At 41.0% G+C, this 20,305-nt stretch overlaps 1 protein-coding gene across 1 annotated transcript in view; it reads right to left on the reverse strand.

Annotated features, from left to right (window-relative positions):
• RAB37 (RAB37, member RAS oncogene family) overlaps positions 1 to 14,883 on the reverse strand; it is an 83,015-nt gene extending 68,132 nt beyond the window's left edge. Inside the window, exon 1 of the mRNA XM_027873071.1 lies at positions 14,670 to 14,883. Within this exon, the coding sequence (XP_027728872.1) occupies positions 14,670 to 14,744 (75 nt within the window). The 5' untranslated portion in view covers positions 14,745 to 14,883. The remainder of the gene's footprint in view (positions 1 to 14,669) is intronic.
• Between the last annotated feature and the right edge of the window lie 5,422 nt (positions 14,884 to 20,305).

Below are 20,305 nucleotides of genomic sequence, written 5' to 3' on the forward strand. Positions count from 1 at the left end.
TTGCATATTACTATAATAAGTTTACAGTATGCCTAGCAAGACAGTTCCCTGTTTACGTACAGACAAACTAAGTTTCCTATCCTGGAAACAGAGAAGGTCAAAGGGATTTTTAATAAAAAGTAAAAGGAAATTAGGTGGTAAAATGGATAGAGCACTAGATTTGGAGTCAGTAAGACCTGAGTTCAAATTCTGCCTCAGACACTCATTAGCTGTGTGAGCCTGGGCAGGTCACTTAACCTCCCTCAGTCTTGGTTTTTTCATCTGTCAAATGAGGATAATAATAGCATATGTCTCAATAGCATTGTTATGAGATGACATATGTAAAATGCTTTACAATCCTTAAAGTGCTATATAAATGCTGGCCATTAATATTAAAATAGCTTTTAGGAGATAGCCATTACAAACATTTCCCTAAAAGGCGGCCCAAATTAAAGGAGAAAGAGCTCAGAGACAGAAAATCACATTAAGTTTGATATTTCCCAGTCTCAAAGAGCTTTGAAAATGAGCCTGAAACATTGGGTGGAGTCAACCTCACTTCCTGCTCAAGGCTAACCAAGGCTAGCTGAGATAGAAACACTGAGTGAGCAGCTACCATTCCCAATGATCAGCTGCCTCCTTAGCAGCCTTGAGGCCAAACATCACCTGCCATTTCTGGAGCCTTGGTCTCATTAGCTAACCTGACTGTCATCCTACCTTGCTTTATTTATCCTTCAGACCTGCCTCAGCAGGAAAGAAAGAAAGAACAGTTGGAAAAGTCACACAGAAAGCCATCACCTTTTCACGTGGACTTTTTCATTGTCCTTGACTTGGTGTTAGAACTTCAGCAACAACTCCAGTGGATTGTCTCACTCTGAGCCATAGAATGTTAGAGGGGGGAATAAATCTTAGATGTTATATAATCTAGGGGTTTGTAACTTTTACCATGAACCCCTTCGGCAGGCTGGTGAAGCCTTTTGTTAGTGGTAGGACAACACCAGCATGTTGTTGGTTCAGATTCAGTGCTGGGTTGAAATGTTCAAATACTTATAAGTCATTGAACACTTAACAAAAGATTTACTTATGCCCCACATAGCAAAGATGTACAAGGATACAATGGCACTTAGCTTTAGCTTTGTTAAAGGCAGCAGCTTCCCGGGGCCTCCTCATGAAAAGCTGTGGAAGAGGCCAGGGTTCCATGTAGGTGGGACCTTTTACCAGGAGTCTGTCTCAAGGACAAAAGCAGTCAATGAGGCTCAGGAGATAGGTTTGTCTTCTTTTAAGGAAAACTAATTCCCCTGGCAAGGATCATGGGCCTAACTTAAAGGTTCCCAAACTTTGTTGGTATCTCAGTAATTTTTTCATAGCACCCCTGGACCTAGAGAAGTACCTAACAATTCCATTTATTAAGTAGTTAAGTCAATGTATTCAGTTGTTTCAGTAGTGTCTGACTCTGTGACCTCATTTGGGATTTTCTTGGCAAAGATACTAGAGTGGTTTATCATTTCCTTCTCTAGATCATTTTACAGATGAGAAAACTGAGGCAAACAGGGTTAAGTGACTTGCCCAGGGTCATACAACTAGTATGTGTCTGAAGCTGAATTTGGACTCAGGTCTTCCTGACTCCAGGTGTAGCACTCTACTCATTGTACCACCTAGGAGCCCAGTTAGGTCAAAACAATAAGTATTGATATCCTAACACTTAGTGATATATGACACACACACACACACATACATATATATACACACATGCATATATGTGCACATATGTGTGTATACACATATGCATACATGTGTGTGTATATATACATATATTGAAATTAAAATTTTTGTTTCATTCTTAAATAACCACAGTTAGGGCAAAAGACAGTCAGTCTCTGCTCTCAAGAAACTCACAGTCTGCTAGAGGAGACAACATGCAAACAACTTTGTACAAATAAGATGCATATGGGATAAACTGGAAATGCTCAACAGAGGGAAGGCACTAGCCTTAGGCAGGACTGGGAAGGCATTTCTGTAGAGGGTGAGATTTTAGCTAAGACTAGAAGGAAGCCAGGGAAGCCAGGAGATAGAGATGAGAAGGAAGAACAGTCTAGGCGTGGAGGAACAATCATTTTCTAGCAGGCTGCAGTTCTCTGGACTTCACCTTGTCACCTCTTCATCCTGGGTCATTTCGGCTACATATGTCACACCTCAGAAGTACCCTCCCTCTTTGGGGCTCCTCCCTTGATTGGAGAGTGGAGGGCTTCTCCTAGAATCTCTATTTAAGGAGGAAGCACATCTCTTCATTTCCCACTAGACTGTACTCCTGTAGATTTCTTCATGATGCCTCCATGCTCGGTACTTTCTCTCCCTGCCCTGCCCCTCCTTTTCATCTTCCTTTTATATGTTTTCTTCTCCATTAGAATATAAGTTCCCTAAAAAAAGGGAAAAGGATCCATATGTACAAAAATATTCACAGTAGCTCTTTTTGTGGTAGCAAAGAATTGGAAATTGAGGGGATGCCTGTCAATTGGGGAATGGCTGAACAAGTTGTGGTATATGAATGTAATGAAATACTATTCTGCTATAAGAAATAATAAGCAGTTGGACTTCAGAAAAACCTAAAAGGACTTACATGAACTGATGCTGAAGAACATTGTATGCAGTAAAAGCAACATAGTGTGATGATCAACTTTGATAGACTTAGCTCATCTCAGCAATGCAAAGATCTAAGACAACTCCGAAAGATTCAAGATGGAAAATGCTACTGACATCCCCAAAAAGAACGATGGAGGAGCAGCTAGGTAGTGCAGTGGATAGCGCTCAAGCCTTGGAGTCAGGAGGACCTGAGTTCATATCCAAGCTCAGACACTTGACCCTTACTAGTTGTGTGACCCTGGACAAATCAATTAACCTCAATTGCCTCACCAAAAAAGGAAAAAAAAAAAGAGCGATGGAGTCTGAATGCAGATCAAAGCATAGTGCTTTCTCTCCTTTTTTTCTTTCTTGTATCTTTCCCTTTCATTCTGAGTCTTTTTTCACAACATGACTAATGTGTGGAAATACGTTTAATATGATTGTACACATATAGCCTATATCAGATTGCTTGCCATCTTGAGGAGTGGAAAGAGGAGAGAGAGAAGGAGAAAAAAAATTTGGAACTCAAAATCTTTTAAAAGTGAATGTTGGAAACTATCTTTACATGTAATTGGAAACCCCAAAATACTATTAAGTGGGAAAAAAGTAAATGGGAAAAAAAAGAATGTAAGTTATTTGAGGGCAGGGACCTTTTTTTTTTTCTTTTTCCTAGTAGTTGTATCTCCAGTCCTTAGTACAATGTCTGGCACATAGTAAGCAATTAATAAATGCTTGTTGACTCATTAGGTTAGCCAATGAAAATGCCCAAAGTCAGGAGATGGAGGGATGGCAAAGAGGTCAGTGTCCCTGGATCACTTAAATTGGACAGTGGACACTTAAATTGGTTCAAAAATATGGAAAGTAATGGGCCACCTCCTCTATCCTTGTCTGGGTCCTGGTTTATTAGCTTGTTGGCTAGAGTTGTGTGTGTCCTCTCTCCATTCTGTTTCTTGTTTCTCATGATTCCTGAAACTGCTCAGGCAGCAAAAGAAGGCAGAGTGTATGCAAAGTGGGGGAGTGAAAAAGCTTCCACTCAGATTGCTCACATGTTTTAAATTATTTATTCACATCAAATATTCAGATTTGTGAGAACAGCAACAAATCTATTTTTAAAACTCCAAACATGAGCATGTGTTAGGTGCATTCAGCGTTTCCAAACTGTCCTAAGTCTCCAGCCCAAACAACAGTTCAGAGTTACCTGAGTTCATCCAGTTTGATACCCAACTATATAGGGCCTTCTTCAAAGGGTAAATGTAATCCCCAAATGACTATCATTTGGCAGATGGCTTACATGCAATTGGTAGAGTGAAAGGAGTCCTGGGCTAGAAGCTATAGTTTCACGCATTCAGGGTGGGAAGGGGCTTCAAAGATCATATAATGGGGGGGGGGGGGGAGTGGACAAACTACAACCCAGAGCCAAATCTGGGGCTCCAGTAGTTTTTGTAAGGTCTAAATGGAGTTCCTGGTCTAAGGGCTAAGAATGTTTTTTACATTTTAATATAAAACTTTGTTTAGAAATGTAAAAACCATTCTTATCTCAGGCATATAAAAACTCAATCTGGCCCTTGTTCTCACAGTCTGCAGATCCCTGATCTAATCTAGCATTATCATTCTATAGATAAGGAAGCAGAGGATCAAAGAGAGGGCAATTTGCTTCCTTGGTTTCACATTCAGTCGTCTTTCCTCTATATCTGGGTGCCTCTCTTAAAAGACCTAGGTTTGAGCCACACCCTGCCATTTGACCAGTTGTATCACTTTGGTGGGGTGTAGGGCGTGTCCAGGGAGGACTAGTACCTCTGGTGTGAGGGCTGCTGAGCCCTTTCAGGGTTGCTTTCCACCTTTGGTGTCCAACGAATCCACCATCTTTTGTGTCCACTTGATTGACCTAATTCCAACAAGCTGTAGTGTGTGCAGTGGCCACACCCCAGTAAATCATTTTGGCAGGTGGGCTAAACCAGGTTGAGGGGTCTCAAGGGGTCTCAAACCCATTGGTCAGTTAGGGGAGTGTCTACCCCACGCATATGAAGACTTCCTCAGTGGGAATGGGCAGATGAGAACTATTTGTTCCAATGGTCATGAAAGCAGCTGAAGCAGGCACTGTGGAGCACTTAGAGCTTGGGTAGACACCGAAGATGCCAAGGTCATCCACTGCATCTTGAGTCATCACCAATCATCTTGACTCTGTCCTGCCACTGGACAGTGATGACTCTGGAAGGGAGAGTAAGACCGACGACTTTGTGCAACTCTGCTTCACTTAAATCCAATTTATGCATGAATCAAAAGACATCACCCATACCATTTTACCATTTTTACCTATCTCAAAGTCCTGTGGCAATAGGCAAGTGATGAAGCAGCAGGTGCAGATACACTGGGAGCTGTAGTCACAACCCTGCACACAGGTGGCCCAGACCATAGAGTTGTCTTCTCACCAGAAGCAAGAGTGGGATTCAGCAACCCCCTGGGTGTTTGAGCAGCCTTTTCAGGAGGATCACACTCCTCACCTCCTGGTGTGAGAAAGGGGCTAGAAAAGGTGCCCTAAAATTGTCTGCTTACCCAATCTGGGACTGATTACTGCGGCAGGTGGGGATCCCATCCTGCATTCAAAACACCAAGAAATGTACAAAAACTTCTGCAAAGATGATCCCACTCACCATCAGTATATGGAATGTATGCAAGCTTTTAGACAACACAAAATCCAGTAGACCTGAAAAAATGAATAGCTCTTGTTGTGAGAGAACTCAGCAGATATCACCTCCAAATAGCAGCCCTGAGGGAAACGAGGCTGGCAAATGAAGGTCAGCTTACAGCTGGATAGAGCAGGATACATGTTTTTTTGGAGGAGCCTAAGTGAAGGGGAGTGCTGTGAAGCTGGCATAGGTTTTGCAATAAAAAATAATCTAGTCAACAAGCTTGCATGCCTGTCAAAAGGAGTGACTGACAGGCTCATGACAATGCGATTGGCACTTGCAGGAAAGTGCCATACCATCATTATCAGTGTATATGATTCCACAATGACAAACCCTGATGAAGCCAAAGAAAAATTTTACAAATACCTGGAGACCCTCATCATCAATGTGCCAAAAGAAGACAAACTTATAATTCTAGGTGACTTTAATGCTAGAGTCGGCTCAGACTACCAGACATGGCAGGGAGTCCTAGGGAGGAATGGAGTTAGAAACAACAACAGCAATGATCACTTACTACTGAAGACTTGTGCATCTCATGACTTTCTCATCACCAACACTGTTTTCTGTTTACCTAAACTCAATAAAACTTTGTGTATTCACCCTCATAGCAAACATTGCTATTTAAGAGACTGTGTGGTTGTAAAGGGAAGAGTCAGACAGAATGTGAGAGTGACTAACGCAACGTGTAGTGCAGAGTGCTAGGCTGATCACAGACATACTCTCCAAGCTAAATATTTGCATTCAACAAAAGTGGCAGCCCCAAGGCAAATGACTACCAGAAGACTTAATGTCAACAGATTAGAGGGCTTCCCTAAGTGAGAACAGTTCTTTGCTAAACTCGGAGGGAAAGTTGGCAACAGTGAAGCAGAAAAGGAGTGAGAAGCTTTAAGAGATTTGGTGTACAACACAATTTGCTCATCTGGGTCAGAACACTTGCAAACATCAAGACTGGTTTGATGAAAATGATGGCAAAATTCAGAAGCTGCTAAATTAAAAATGGGAACTCCACAGGGTTTACCAGCAGGATAGTTCATCCATCTCTAAGAAGGCAGCTTTTAACTACATCAAAAGTAAAATACAGGCAAAGCTTAGAGAGATGCTGGCTTCTTGGCTCAGTAAGAAGGCAGATGAAATTCAGTTTTATGCTGATATTAACAATCCAAAGCACTTTTATACTGCCCTGAAGGGTATGTATGGGCCAGAGACATATGGTGCATCTCAACTACTCAGTGCTGATAGAACCACATTGATTAGTGATAAGGACATGATCCTGGAGAGATGGGCTGAACATTCCATAGTGTTCTCAACAGACCCTCATCAATCAATGCTGAAGACATTGACTGGTTACCTCAGGTTGAAGTCAATCCCTCCCTAGCTGAAGTTCCAACTGAAGAATAGGTTTTCAATGCCATTAGCTTCTTCTCTTGTGGCAAAGCACCTGGTGCTGATTCTATTTCAGCTGAGATTTACAAGGTGGGGGATCCATTGCTCATACAAAAGCCGACTGAAATTTTCCAGATTATCTGGCAAGAGGAGGTTATCCCCCAAGAGTTTAAGGATACCTCTGTTGTCCTATAAAGGTAAAGGAAATAGACTCTTCTGTGACACTCAAGGTGGGGGGGAGGAGGAAGGTGTCTGTCTCTTAGTCACTGTTGGCAAAATTCTTGCCAGAGTCCTTCTTAATAGGCTGATCCTCTACCTGGAAGATCTACCTTAGAGCCAGTGTGGCTTCAGAGAGAGCTGAGGAACAGTCGATATGGTTTTGCTGCCCAAGAACTCCAGGAGAAATGCCAGGAGTAGAATAGAGGTCTGTACACAACATTTGTGGATCTGACCAAAGCCTTTGATACTGTCACTCATGAAGGCTTATGGAAAATTATGTAAAAATTTGGTTGCCTGGAGAAGTTCATCAGTACTGTATGTCAGTTTCATGATGGCATACTTGCCCAGGTTCTGGAGAATGGACAATACTCTCATGACTTCCCAGCCACTAATGGGGTGAAACAAGGCTGTGTGCTTGCTCCCATGCTTTTCAGCATGATGTTTTCAGCCATGTTGTCAAATGCCTTCAATGAAGACGAACATGGCATCAAGGTCATCTACCACACCGACAGTAAATTCTTCAACTTGAAGAGGCTACAAGCCAAGGCCAAAGTGAAGGGAGTGTTGGTGCATGATTTTCTGTTTGCAGATGATTGTGCACTTGCTGCAGCCTCTGAAGGTGAGACAACAAACTATGGATCATTTCTCTGCTGCTTGTGCTAATTTTGGCCTAATAATTAACAAGAAATCACAGGTGCTCCATCAGTCATCACCACACCATCCATATGTGGAACCATTGGTTACAGCAAATGGAGAAGTTTTCAATGTTGTGGATAAGTTCACATACCTTGGCAGTATACTTTCCAAGGATATATACGTTGATAATGATATTGATGCATGCATTGCCAGAGCCAGCTCAGAGTTTGGGAGACTCTGAAGGAAACTATGGGAGAGAAGAGATATTAGATTGACTATCAAACTGAAGGGCTACAGAGCCATTGTGCTGACCTCATTGTTGTATGCCTGTGGAATCTGGACAGTATACCAGTGCCATGCCAGGAAACTGAATCGCTTCCATTTGAATTGTCTTAGGAAGATTCTGAAGATCACCAGGCAGGATAAGATACCAGTCACTGAGGTCCTTTCTCAAACTGAGCTGCCAAGAATTCAAACTCTACTGCAGAGAGTGAAAATCTGATGGGCTGCCCAAATTGTTTAAATGCCAAACGTACATTTGCCTAAAGACTTATAGGAACTTATACAGAACAACTACTTACATTGTAGTCAGAAAAAGTGATACAAGGACACTCTCAAGGTCTCTCTTAAGAACTTTGGAATTTATTGCATGACATGAGAGACACTGACACAGGACCACCCAGTATGGTGTGCCCTCATCAGAGAAGGTGCTGTGCTCTATGGGCAAAGCAGAATGGAAGTAGCTCAAAAGAAACATAAGATGTACAAATTTAGAGAATCCAACCCAAATGTTCATATGGACTATTTGTGCCTAACCTGTAGTAGAGCATTCTGAGTTCATGTTAGTCTGATCAACCACAGTCAGACACACTATAACTTGACCCTAACATAGTATTGTCATTTGGTCCTCTTTGAGAATGAAGGACAACCATATCACTTTGGTATGTCTCTTCTCTGCTCTGAGTCTCAGTTTCCTTACCTGTAAAATGGGAATAATAATACCTGTCACCCACCTTATGGGGAGCTAGGTGGTTCAGTGGATAGTGCTGAACCTGGAGTCAGGAAGATTCATCTTCCTGAGTTCAAATCTGACCTCAGACACTTACCAGCTCTGTGACCATCTCAGACACCTACTAGCTTTGTGACCCTAAGCAAGTCACTTAGCCCAGTTTGCTTCAATTTCCTCACCTATAAAATGAGCTGGAAAAGGAAATGGCAAACCACTCTAGTACCTTTGCCAAGAAAACCCCCAATTGAGTCAAAAAGTCAGGCATGATTGAAAATGACTAACAGGATAGTGAATTGGAAAGTATTATACAGCAAGTCCCAAAAGTCTTAGTACGGCTTTAAGCTATTAAAACTTAAATTTAAAAATAAATAAATTAAAGTTAAAAGCTTCACTCACACTCTTGGGACACCTTGTATATGTGTTAGATATTATATTGTAGCAGAAGTTGGATTGGTGCCCACCCCATGGAATATACTTGGGAACCGTCCTGCTGAGCTTTTGCCACTTCTGGTAATACATGTGCTTTGGTCTTTTGCAGAACTGTAGGCTTCTATTTCATCTCTATATGCCACCTCTCCACTTTATCCCATTAAGCTTCAGAATGGATTAGCCAATGAGCAGGAAGAACTCAGTAGACTTTAAAGGGAGAGACAGCTTCCATTGACACTTTCTTCTTTCTGTCTTCTGAATATGTGGCTTAGGACAACTCTCTATTGGATTTCTTATGGGGGGAGGAGGGATGTCATCATTTCTTCTCCCTTGGTAGCCATGGATGCTATGAGCATATGGCAGCAATTACTTGTGTTTATCACGGTAAGCCTGAGACTGGACCTCAAGTCTCTCATTGACTCTTCCTCTTTGTGTTTCTTTTCCTAAGCACAAGTGAGCAAAAATTAATCCTGGGAAGGATGCTTCCAGCCTTGGTAGAAGCTTCATGTGTTCAAGAAGTCAGGAACTCAGAGTTTGCAGCTCTGTTACATTACCATTAATATTATTTCAGCAGTAGTATGTAAACATTAGATAATAATAATAGTAATAATAACTACTTAAGCAGATTTAAAACATCTTCATTGCTTGCCTATGAAAGCCTGAGATATACTGGCTGCAATATACCCCCAAAGGAAGTAAGATATGCTACTTAGAAAGTAAAGATCATGATTCTGCAAACTATTTTTCATATATTATAAGTCCCTGTGGGTGTGTCTCCAGGAGACTGCTTGTTTATTTGCCTCTCTGATTCTGTGTATTTACAGCTGTTACTCTTTCCTCAAAGTTGCTTTATTCTTATGTGTAAGGCAGTGTGATATTTATATAGTCACCAACTGAACATGATGGAGAGCCATTTAGTTTAGCTGGTTTCTGAGAATATCCTTCTGTATGATGATACGGATGCCATGAGAGATGAACAAATAGAATCTCCTCCCTATCAATGTATTTGTGAATAAAGTCCACTTCCTATATAAAATTCTGTTCAAATTAACAAATCAATGACAAGTACTTATTAGGTACATATACATTTAGGTACCAAACAGGATGTAGAAAATCATCTCTGCGCTAAAGGAGGTACAGTCTAGGTGGAGATATGTATTTGTATGATTACTGTAACTCCATCTCTTCTGAGGACCTTATAATAAGCTCTTATCCTTATGAAAACTAACCCCTCTACATGTGGACTTAATTCTATTACCTCTCATCTTCTCTAGCAGATTGCTTCCTGAGTCATTCAACACCCCACCATCTTCAATATCTTCATATCTACTGTCTTTAACAATACTTTCTTGGGAGCAGCTAGATGGCATAAAGGATAAAACTCTGGCTTTAGAGTCAGGAGGACCTGAGTTCAAATCTGATCTCAGACACTTGACACTTACTAGCTGTGTGACTCTGGGCAAGTCACTTAACCCCAATTGCCTCACCAAAAACCCCCCCCCAAAACCCCAATACTTTGTTATTGTTCAGTCATATCTGACTCTTTGTCACTCTATTTGGGATTTCCTTGGCAAAGATACTGGAATAGTGTGCCATTTCCTTCTCCAGCTCATTTTACATATAAGGAAACTGAGGCAAACAGGGTTAAGTGACTTGCCCAGAGTCACACAACAAATAAGTGTCTGAGGCCAGATTTGAGCACCGGAAGATGAGTCTTCCTGACTTCAGGCCCAGCACTCTATCCACTCTACCATCTAGCTGCCCCTTAAGAAGACTATCCTCATCCTAAAAAACAAACAAACAAACAAACAAAACTTCATTATACCCTACTACTTCCTGAAGCTATCATCATATATCTTTTCTTCTTTTCTCAGCCAAAGTCCTAAACAAAGGTATCTACACTTGTGGCCTCTACTTCTCACCTCTCACTCCTCAATACTTTACAGTTTGACTTCTGGTATCATTTTTCAATTGAAACTACTCTCTCCAAAGATACCAATGATCTCTTGATGACCATATGATATTCTTATTTTTCATTCCTCATCTTTTTCAATCTCTCTGCTTCATTTGACCTGGGTGACTACTGTCTCTTTCTAGATACTTTTTCCTCTCTGGGTTTCTCTCTCTGCTCTCTTCTAGTTCTTCTTCTTATCAATGAAAAAGGAGATAATCTCTCTTTATAGGTCAGGTTCCCCATGACCCTTGTAAATCCAGATCTGGGGCTTCTCAGTGGGAAAGGATGTCCCAACTTTCCAGGTTTGCAGGAATTATATTTATCGTTAGTTACATTATCATTAGTATTATTTAAGGATTACTATATAAATGTGAGCTATAACAATAATAATGATAGCCATTATTACTACTATTTAAGTAGATTTTAAGATAGATTTGAGAGTACGTTTTTAGCCTCTTTTGCTTACTCATCATCCATACCATGCTTCCTATTGTGTTCCCTAAGGTTCTGTCTTAAGTCTTTTTCTTTTCTCTCCACACTCTTTCTCTTAGTAATCTCATCAGCTCCATCTATCCAGATGACTCTCAGATCTTTATATATTCAGCCCCAGTCTCTCCCTTGAGCTTCAGTCATGCATTGCAACTTGCCTGTTGGATATTTGAAACTAGATGTACTAGAAACATCTTAAACTCAATATATACAAAACTGAATTCATTCACTTTCCTGCCAAGCCTTCCTTTGTCCCCACCTTATTCAGCCATTTTCAGTCATGTCTGACTCTTTGTGAGGTTTTCTTAGAAAAGACACCAGAGTGGTACGACATTTCTTTCTCCAGACAGATTTGAATTCATGAAGATGAGTCTTTCTAACTCCAGGCCCAGCACTCTATCCACTGCACCACCTAGCTACAAATTCCCCCTTCCCTCCCCTCCCCAACTTCCTTATTCCTATCAAAGGAACTACTATTCTTCAGTCTTTCAGACTGGTAACCTCAAAATCACCTTTAATTCTCATATCACTCTTCCTCATGTTACATATTTATCAGTTGCCAAATCTTACCACTTCTCCCTTTACAACATTTCTTGACTCTTAACCCCATCCCTCCACTCACACAGCTACCACCTTAGTTCATGCGTTCATCACCTCTCTAGCACTTAGTGCATACAATCCATGGAACTTAGTAGGTGCTTAATAAATGCTTGTTGACTTGACTTCTTACATAGATTATTGCAAAAGCTGCCTGCCCAACTGGTCTTTCGTTACTTTAGTTCATTATACATACTACTGCCAAAGCAATTTTCCTTAAATGCCAACCTGCCCATATGGTTCCCTATTCAGTCAACTCCAGTGACTTCCTCTTGCCTCTAGAGTAAAATAAAAACTTCTTTGTTTAGTTTTTTCAACCTAGCCTTATGCATCCTGGTCCCAACCTATTTTTTCAGATTTTTTGGACATTACTCCTCCTCTTGCACTTTGCAATTTAGCCAAACTGGACTCTTATTTGTTTCTCACACATGCTACTACACCTTCCAGCTCTATACCATTTCATTGGCCATCCCAAATGCCTGGTATGCACCATCTCCTTACTTCCACCTCACAGATTCTTAATCTTCCTTTAAGATTCAGCTCAAGCATCTTCTAAAGAAAGCTTTTCCTGTTCCCTCTGACTGCTAGCTCCTTCCCTCCCAGACTACCTTGTATTTAACTACTTTGTATTTATCTACATGTATTCACTTCATATTTATGCTGTGTATACACATCCATACATATGTATGCATTATTGTTTCCTCCATTAAAATGTAAGCTCTTTGAATGCAGGGATTGTCTCACCTTTGTCTTTGTATCCCCAGTTGCTTAGCACAATGCTGGGCATATAAACTTTCATTCAAGAAACACTTGCTGATTAATTGATTTCTTTGCTATGAGGGTCATTGAGTTGAAGGGGAATGGAAATTGTTAAAGTGTTTCCAAATATAAATTGTATTTCCTGGGATGGTAACCATAACTAAAAAGACTACAGTCTGAATAACAACCTGTATATTGTGTCTTAGAATAAATTTTCTTTTAAATGAATCATACAACCCTTGTTAGTTTTTTTTAAGAGATGTCTATATTAATTTATTGGGATTATTTTCTTTAACTTGATTTGCACATGTGTTTGTGTATGTGCATCCTTTTTCTTGCTTGTAAACATTCTATGTGGACGGATCCCCAAAGATCTCATTTCTTGTGTGCAAGGGACTGAATTCCCATTGAACTAATGACGTCTTCCCCAACCTGAGGTGATTTTAAAACTTTTCAGAGAAAACCAGTGCATGTTTATCCTTCTACATGCAAAGTATTCCCAACCTGAAGACATATGCTCTTGGATTTTTGAAATCCACAGCCCAGACTTCAGCTTTCTCCTCTCTTTGTGTTAAGAAAATACAGTAACCCTTTGACTACAGAAAATTAAAGAACTGGACTACCTGCAGCTTTTCAAGGAATTCACAAGATGCTGATATTGGGAGCAGGAAATATGAGGAATAGCAAGAGAAGACAGGAAACTTATGGGAAAGGAATGCTGAAGATCAAGTCAGGATGACAACCAGTACTGGACTCTTCTGAGTGAAAACAGAGCTTTGGAGCTCAATTAGAGAGCATGTACAGAAAGAAGACTGCTTCTTGATCCTTACAATCACTTCAACTTGAGACTCAAGGCTCAGAAAATTGGGACTGGCACTTCAATCTAATGTAAAAGGCATCTATCAAGGGCCTACTACGTGCAAAGCACAGTGTTTAAAAAAAGGGAAACATACATGTGTAAATCAAGGTAAATAGACATATATAGGTACCTCACTATCATTTAAAAATCTAACAAGGGGAATGTCATTTCTTTAAAAGAAAAAATTCTTCTGAGAGAATATTTAGATTGCTGGTTAAACCTTAGATCCTCCTATATTAGGGGATACACAGATAGGACACAAGTTCCTGAACTCAAGGAATTTACAGTTTAGGAAGAAAAATGTGAAATTGATATAAGGGTCAAAGATACAAAGTGAAAAGCAGAGGTCCAGGAAAAATGTTATGAAACTTTAAGGTAAAAACCTAGAATGCAGTGGGGAAAGCACTAGATAGAGATCCAGGCAACCTGCTTTCTTCTCTTTTGGTTTCAGTTTCCTGATCTGCAAGACTTGGGGAGGGATAGACTAGATAATCTCCAGATTCCAAGCAGTGTTGGTTCTGGGTCTTTGCAACTAGCCAACTCTTTCCGGAGACCGCTGGGCAGTATGTGGGACTCAGAGGCAACCTTCTGGCAATCTTGTTTGTAAACACAGTTCTGTCCTGACTTTCCGACGCCTGTGCCTGATTCTAACTGCAGCCTAGAAGGCTAGGAACCCAGCTCTCGAGACTGCCGCGGGAGCTAAACGAGGCTTTTTTCTTGAAAGGTATTGGGAAGGAGAAATTCGGTCACAGATGCAGAGACCAAGAGAAGAGAAAGTTTTTAGCGGCTCACAGAAGTTCATATACGGTGACCAAAGAGGAAGGGGTAGAGAGTGAGAAAAAAGATATAGAACTTATTTAAGTGTGTGAATCAAGACCGAGAGGCGTCTTGAACTGCATTATTTCCTCAACTCATAAACTACTTCCCCCAGCTTTTCTTTCCTCAAAATGGGGCCATAAAGCCACTAGGTTTGTTTTAGGAGAAACTCCTTGGGAGCACAAAGAATTGGTTAAGTTACCGCTCCACTGTAGATGGGGTCAAGTGGAATCTTACCTTATGCAGCAGCTCCTCATTGTAATTGGAGTGTCCTACTCCTCCTCTGTAGGGTTCAGCTCTGGGCAGGTCCATGCCCGGGCTCAGAGTTTCTCCTCTTTGATCCCTCCCAATGCCGGGCTAGCTGGTCTCTCAATTGCTCTGCGTCAGCTCTCTTTCTGTATTACACCGCTGAGACAAAGACAACGGGCTAAGCCCCTATTCGGGGTCCTGCGGACTCCAGGTCACAGCCCTCAGGACCAGTCTGCATCCGGTTTCAGCACCAGATGGGTCTCTGGAGGAAGGCAGTAGCTACGCAGTGCTGAGCAAAGAAGCGGTCTGCCCGAGGCTGGGGTGGCGTTGTTTCAGTACCAAGGACAGAGCTTTAAAGGCACTAGTACCTGGCACAACTCCCTGACCCTGGGCAGGTTTCAGGAATTTCGGCAGGATTCTTCCTAGGTCAAAAAGGTGGCTGCTGCGAAGTTGCCAGGATACTGGGTTTCCGCCCAGCCTCAGCTGAGGCTCCTTGTACTGCTACTCAGCGTTGCCTGCCTCTTTGGAGGAGTCAGACTCCAGAGGCTCTGCAGCTGGCTCTAATCCCAGGACGTTGCGGTTCTGGCACTGCCAATTCCTACTTCTACAATAACTCGTCACACACGCACCTTGTCTGGTCTTCCGGTGCACTTATAGAAATAGTCTGGAGTTAGTACAGCTCCCCTTTCTGTCTCTGAACAGCACACTTGGAACCAGGAATCCCCGAGTTCTGGGATACCTTCTCTGAACTTTTGGAAATTGAAACTCATTGACCTGAAATTCGGGGTCTCACTCTCCATCACTTCCATCCCTACTAGAAAGGTTCCGGCTTATTCAAGGGGTAATGATCAGTGGCGCTCCAATGGAGTCTCTTAGGTTTATTCTTTGTAATTTAGTATCCAACCTTCAGTTGCCCCACAAGATAAGTCCTCATACATCAGAGTGAAAATAAACAAACTAACAAACACAAACCTGACTGAATTTGGAGTTAGAGAGATTGGGTTCAAATCCAGTCTCTGCCACTTACTATCTTTGGGACTTTGGAAAAAACACTTGGCTTTTCTGAGCTTTAATTTCCTCATCTATAATATGAATTGATCTTACCAGGTGATAGCCAGGCTCCCTTCTAGTGTGAAATACTATGAACTTTTTAATCTTCGAGGTACCTTCCAGCTCTAAATCGTATCTCCTTCGGTCTCTAGTGTGGATGTAGGAGAGGCAGCCAGATGTGTCAGAAAGATCACTGGCTTGACAATCAAAAGACTATCCAGGTTCTGGTCCAACTTCTTTCACTGACCAGGCAAGTGACCAATGACAATTTGAAAAAACCATAAACTTCAGTTTTCTCATCTGTAAAGTGGAGGTAACAATACTTTTCTTCCTGATAGTTTAGTTTAATGGATCAGATGAGAAACTGAGTATGAAACCTGCATATTATTATTGCACCTTGCACATAGAGGTTTTTTTTTTGTTTGTTTTTTGCAATTCTTTTTTTTTTTCTGGTGAGGAGATTGGAGGAGGGATTGATCTGGACCTATGATTTTGCTGGTGTGAGGGACTCCTGGTGTGTGGAAACTTCCTCTACAAACACAGATTAGTACCTTAAAGGTAATTTCTATTCCTAGGGAGTGGCCAGGCGTACTGAGAGGTAATACTGGCTGGCCCATGGTCATTCAACTAGTATGTGTTGGAGGTAGGGCTCAGATTTTCATGACCCCAATGCTAGTCTCTATCCACTGTCGTGCATAATATTCAATATTATGTCAATATTGAATAAATAAGCTCACATCAGGATTCAAGAGACCTTTAATGAGCTCAGAAGAATATCTTACTTTAAATTATCCCTCTCTCCCCAACCACTCCCTCACTTCTTGCTGACTCTTATAGTTAGGTGGCCAGTAAAGAGGTCATCTGGTTATTTCAAGATGGGCTTTATGGAAGTGTCTATACCTCAGACATGTCTCCATGGAGACAGGGTCTGGTCTTTAGCTCTGTAGGCTCAAAAACTTGATTTTATCAATTCTTTGGTGCTTGTCAGACTCTGGGGAATTTGTTTACAGGACGTTGTAACCAGAACACCAATTTATTCACTTATAAAGGCCCAGATATCATGATCAGTACTGGATATTCCTTTCTGGTTTCCCCAGAAGACCAAATTCACTCAGTACAGATGATTGCATGGTAAGCATAGAATTAGATTATACAAAGTTTAAGCATAAGATTAGATTAAATAAAGTTAGATGTTCTATTAAGCTGTTGTAATCATCATGTTCTCTAGGGATATTTCTTTCTAAATAACTTGGACCAGCAGTCTAAAATCAGAACATCCTCTTCCCTTGGGCAGTGCTGGAAACACTCAAATCTTACCTTCTAATGTGCTTTTCCTAGACTTCACACTTTTTGTATTTCTCATGACCAAGTCAAGATTATAGCTTATTTTATGGTAGTTTCATTTTAAGTTGATATGTTCTCGATAAGAATACTTCAATAGATCCTTAATTTCATTGGTGTAGGTAATCCCTTCAATGGCCTGTTGATATCTTCTCATTCAGTGCAATTCTTGTTTGTGTTCTTTCAGAGGATCTATCCTAGACCCTAGAAAACTTCCTTTAGGTCTTTTAACATTTGTGCTAATATTATACCTTTACCATTATAAAGAGAATGGTTTTGTACCATCTGTTACTAGTTTTTCTGTGGGCTTCTGCCTTCAAATGTGCAACTGCAATACGGCTCCCTTGCTTTGTTTCTGTGACCCACACGTTCAAAGATATTTCTAAGTGATTCAAAGTTGAGACTTCTTGATGTGATCTGGTCTTTGAAGAGGCACAGCTGTCTTCCATCAAAATGAGTAGTAACCTGAACTCTGGTAGCTGATACATTGAAAATGATGCTGGGCAGCTAGGTGGTGCAGTTGATACAGCACCAGCCCTGGAGTCAGGGGGACCTGAGTTCAAATCTGACCTCAGACCAAACACTTGACACTTACTAGCTTTGTGACCCTGGGCAAGTCACTTAACCCCAATTGCCTAAAGAAAATAATGCCCTTGAGGCATATCTGAGAACATGGAGTTTATTTTCATACATACTGCATGAAATAATCCTTTTGGATTATTTGCAGGCATATACATGTGAAAGATCCTCCTTTTGAATATACCCTTCAACTTACCTTTGAGTAAAGGATTTAAATAAGGGAGACTACCCTTCATCCTCATCTACATTTACGGCTAGATATGTTACAAATGTAATAAGGGCCACTTATATATATATGGAGTATACTCAGTTGCCCTTCTGGTGAACAATGTGGGAACTCTGGGGCCTGCTTTTGGCAATGTGGTGACCCAGCAAGGAAAGGCTTTGGCATTTTAGTATTACATGGCAAATCCTAAATGATCCATTGATCCTTCACTGTTATTCCCACCATCATAATAGCAGCACGTGAGTAGGGAGCTGTGTCAGTTAAAAGAAAAGTCAGCTTCTGGGAGCACTGTCTTACTGCTACACTCCAAGAGGAATAATTTAATACCAGACTCTCCAATGAAGAGTGGAGAAAAACTGACCTACTCTTCCCCTCCCCCCATCATGATAATCTCAACAACATGGCAGTTTGTGTAATGATGACTTTGAATTTGGCCCCTTGGCTGCCTTTTCTTTTATATTTGTTCTTTCTTGATCTTAACTGAATTAGTATGTAGTCTAAGATGGATATATCTAGGCTTGGAAGCAACCTTATGAGTTTAAGAGGTCTGGAGGTCCTAGATCCCATCAGGTCAGAACTGAATTTTGGGCAGGTTGAGGGGGCCCTGCCTCTACTCCTCTTGTTCATGGCTGTCCTCTCCAAGAATGCAGGAGTAATTGTTTTCTCCTGTCACCATTCATCTCAGACCCAATAGAGCAAGAGTATTTGCTAAAAGCTGTAAGTATTGGGGCTGCCAAAGCATTATTTTACTTTTCTCAGTATTCAGGTAGGAATCTGAACAAAGAGGGCTCTGGGTTATACTGGGGAAGGGAAAAATGAAAATACTTTCATTTGGAAAATATTTGCTGAGAACATTTTTAATGTTTGTTTCCTTTTCTGTTCTGATTAAATGCTTTTATCTACCTTTAAGTTGTGGTGTGTTTATCTATGTTGTTGTGGTTGTGAGGCTTAAATGAGACAATAGGTGAAAAGCACTTTGCAAATCTTAAAGCACTAAGTTCTCCTTCTTCTCCTTCTCCTTTTTCTTCCACTTCCTCTTCTGTTATTATTAGCCTCCGGTCATCAAGTCTCCAGTCTGGTGATGACTTCATTTCCAGAACCTTCTATTGCACTTCTGCTAAACTCAAGTAGTGTGCACAGAGCAGTACAATGTTGTTTCTAGCTAAATGCTCAACAACTAGGCCAGGGTTGGGTGTATACACACACTTTTAAATTTAATCTGCGTTATCAACATTTTCTTACATCTAGAAATAAACAAAACAATAAATCAAGCCCTTATTTGTAGCCATGGTCTTTTTCTGAGGTATAAATGCTCACCCTGAACATTTAACATAGACTGGTTAGAGCTGGCTCCAGCACACCCCTGGAGTCATCTAACTATTCTTAACCTTAGTTTCCTCATGCGTAAAATGAAAAATAACATTTCAGAGTTGTGAGGATCAAATGAAATAATGTATTTAAAGTGATTTATAAACTGTTACACCCAAACAGGTAGAAGGGGCATGTCAGAGACCTATTTTTAATGCCCAGCAAAGCCTCTTTTCCCTCTTCCAGTTAGCTAGCTATCTGTTTTGTATCTGTTGCTTTCAATTTTGATCTTATTTATTTACTATTTAACCCTGTTGGCCTGCAGAAATGCTATTGTGTAGGTGCTTGTTATTTAAAGCTTATAAATATTGGAGAGAGGATAAGAGAGATAGTGCTTTCCACTCTAGGGAGAGTAAAGTTTGGCTGGTACGGACTGATCTGGGGGCTTGAACTTATTAGGACAAAGCAGCGGAACTTTGAAAGACTATAGAAGCCTGGCATGTGAATACTGGATTTATATAGTTCTAGAAATAAATCATGAGCTGGTAAAAGCAGTGAGGATAGAAGCATGAGTAAGCATATTTTCCTTTTTTACTTATGGCCGCTATTTTTGGCGGGCTGGAAGGAAAGCCACTCCCGCTGAGGGAAGAAATTGCTGAATGAAAGTTATGTTTTCTCACTCCCCCACTACGCAGGCTAAACTGAGCCTGCCTTGCTCACTAGCACCACCTGCTGCTTCTATGCCACAACTGAGGCCTGGCTGGATGCATGATGGACCCAGGTGTCTTCTTAAAACAGGAATGTAGCATTTAGCAAGAGGCCAAATTCTGAGTAACCAGTGTTGCAAAACAAATAAGAGTATGATGCTCATGTCTGTTATTAGTTCAGAGAATATTAGAGAGATTTGGAACAGAAAACTAAATAAAGACTTGATAACCAGATAGAAAGGCAACTAAGTGGCATAGATGATAGAGTGCCAGGTCTGGAGTCAGGAAGACCTGAGTTCAAATCCAGCCTTAGACACTTATTAGCTGTGTGATCCTGAGCAAGTCACTTAACCCTGTTTTCTTCATCTGTAAAATGAGCTGGGGGCAACTAGGTGGCGAAGTGGATAGAGCAC

The sequence above is a fragment of the Vombatus ursinus genome, unplaced genomic scaffold (genome assembly GCF_900497805.2).
Source record: "Vombatus ursinus unplaced genomic scaffold, bare-nosed wombat genome assembly UNPS02014801.1, whole genome shotgun sequence".
NCBI classification, from domain to species: domain Eukaryota; kingdom Metazoa; phylum Chordata; class Mammalia; order Diprotodontia; family Vombatidae; genus Vombatus; species Vombatus ursinus.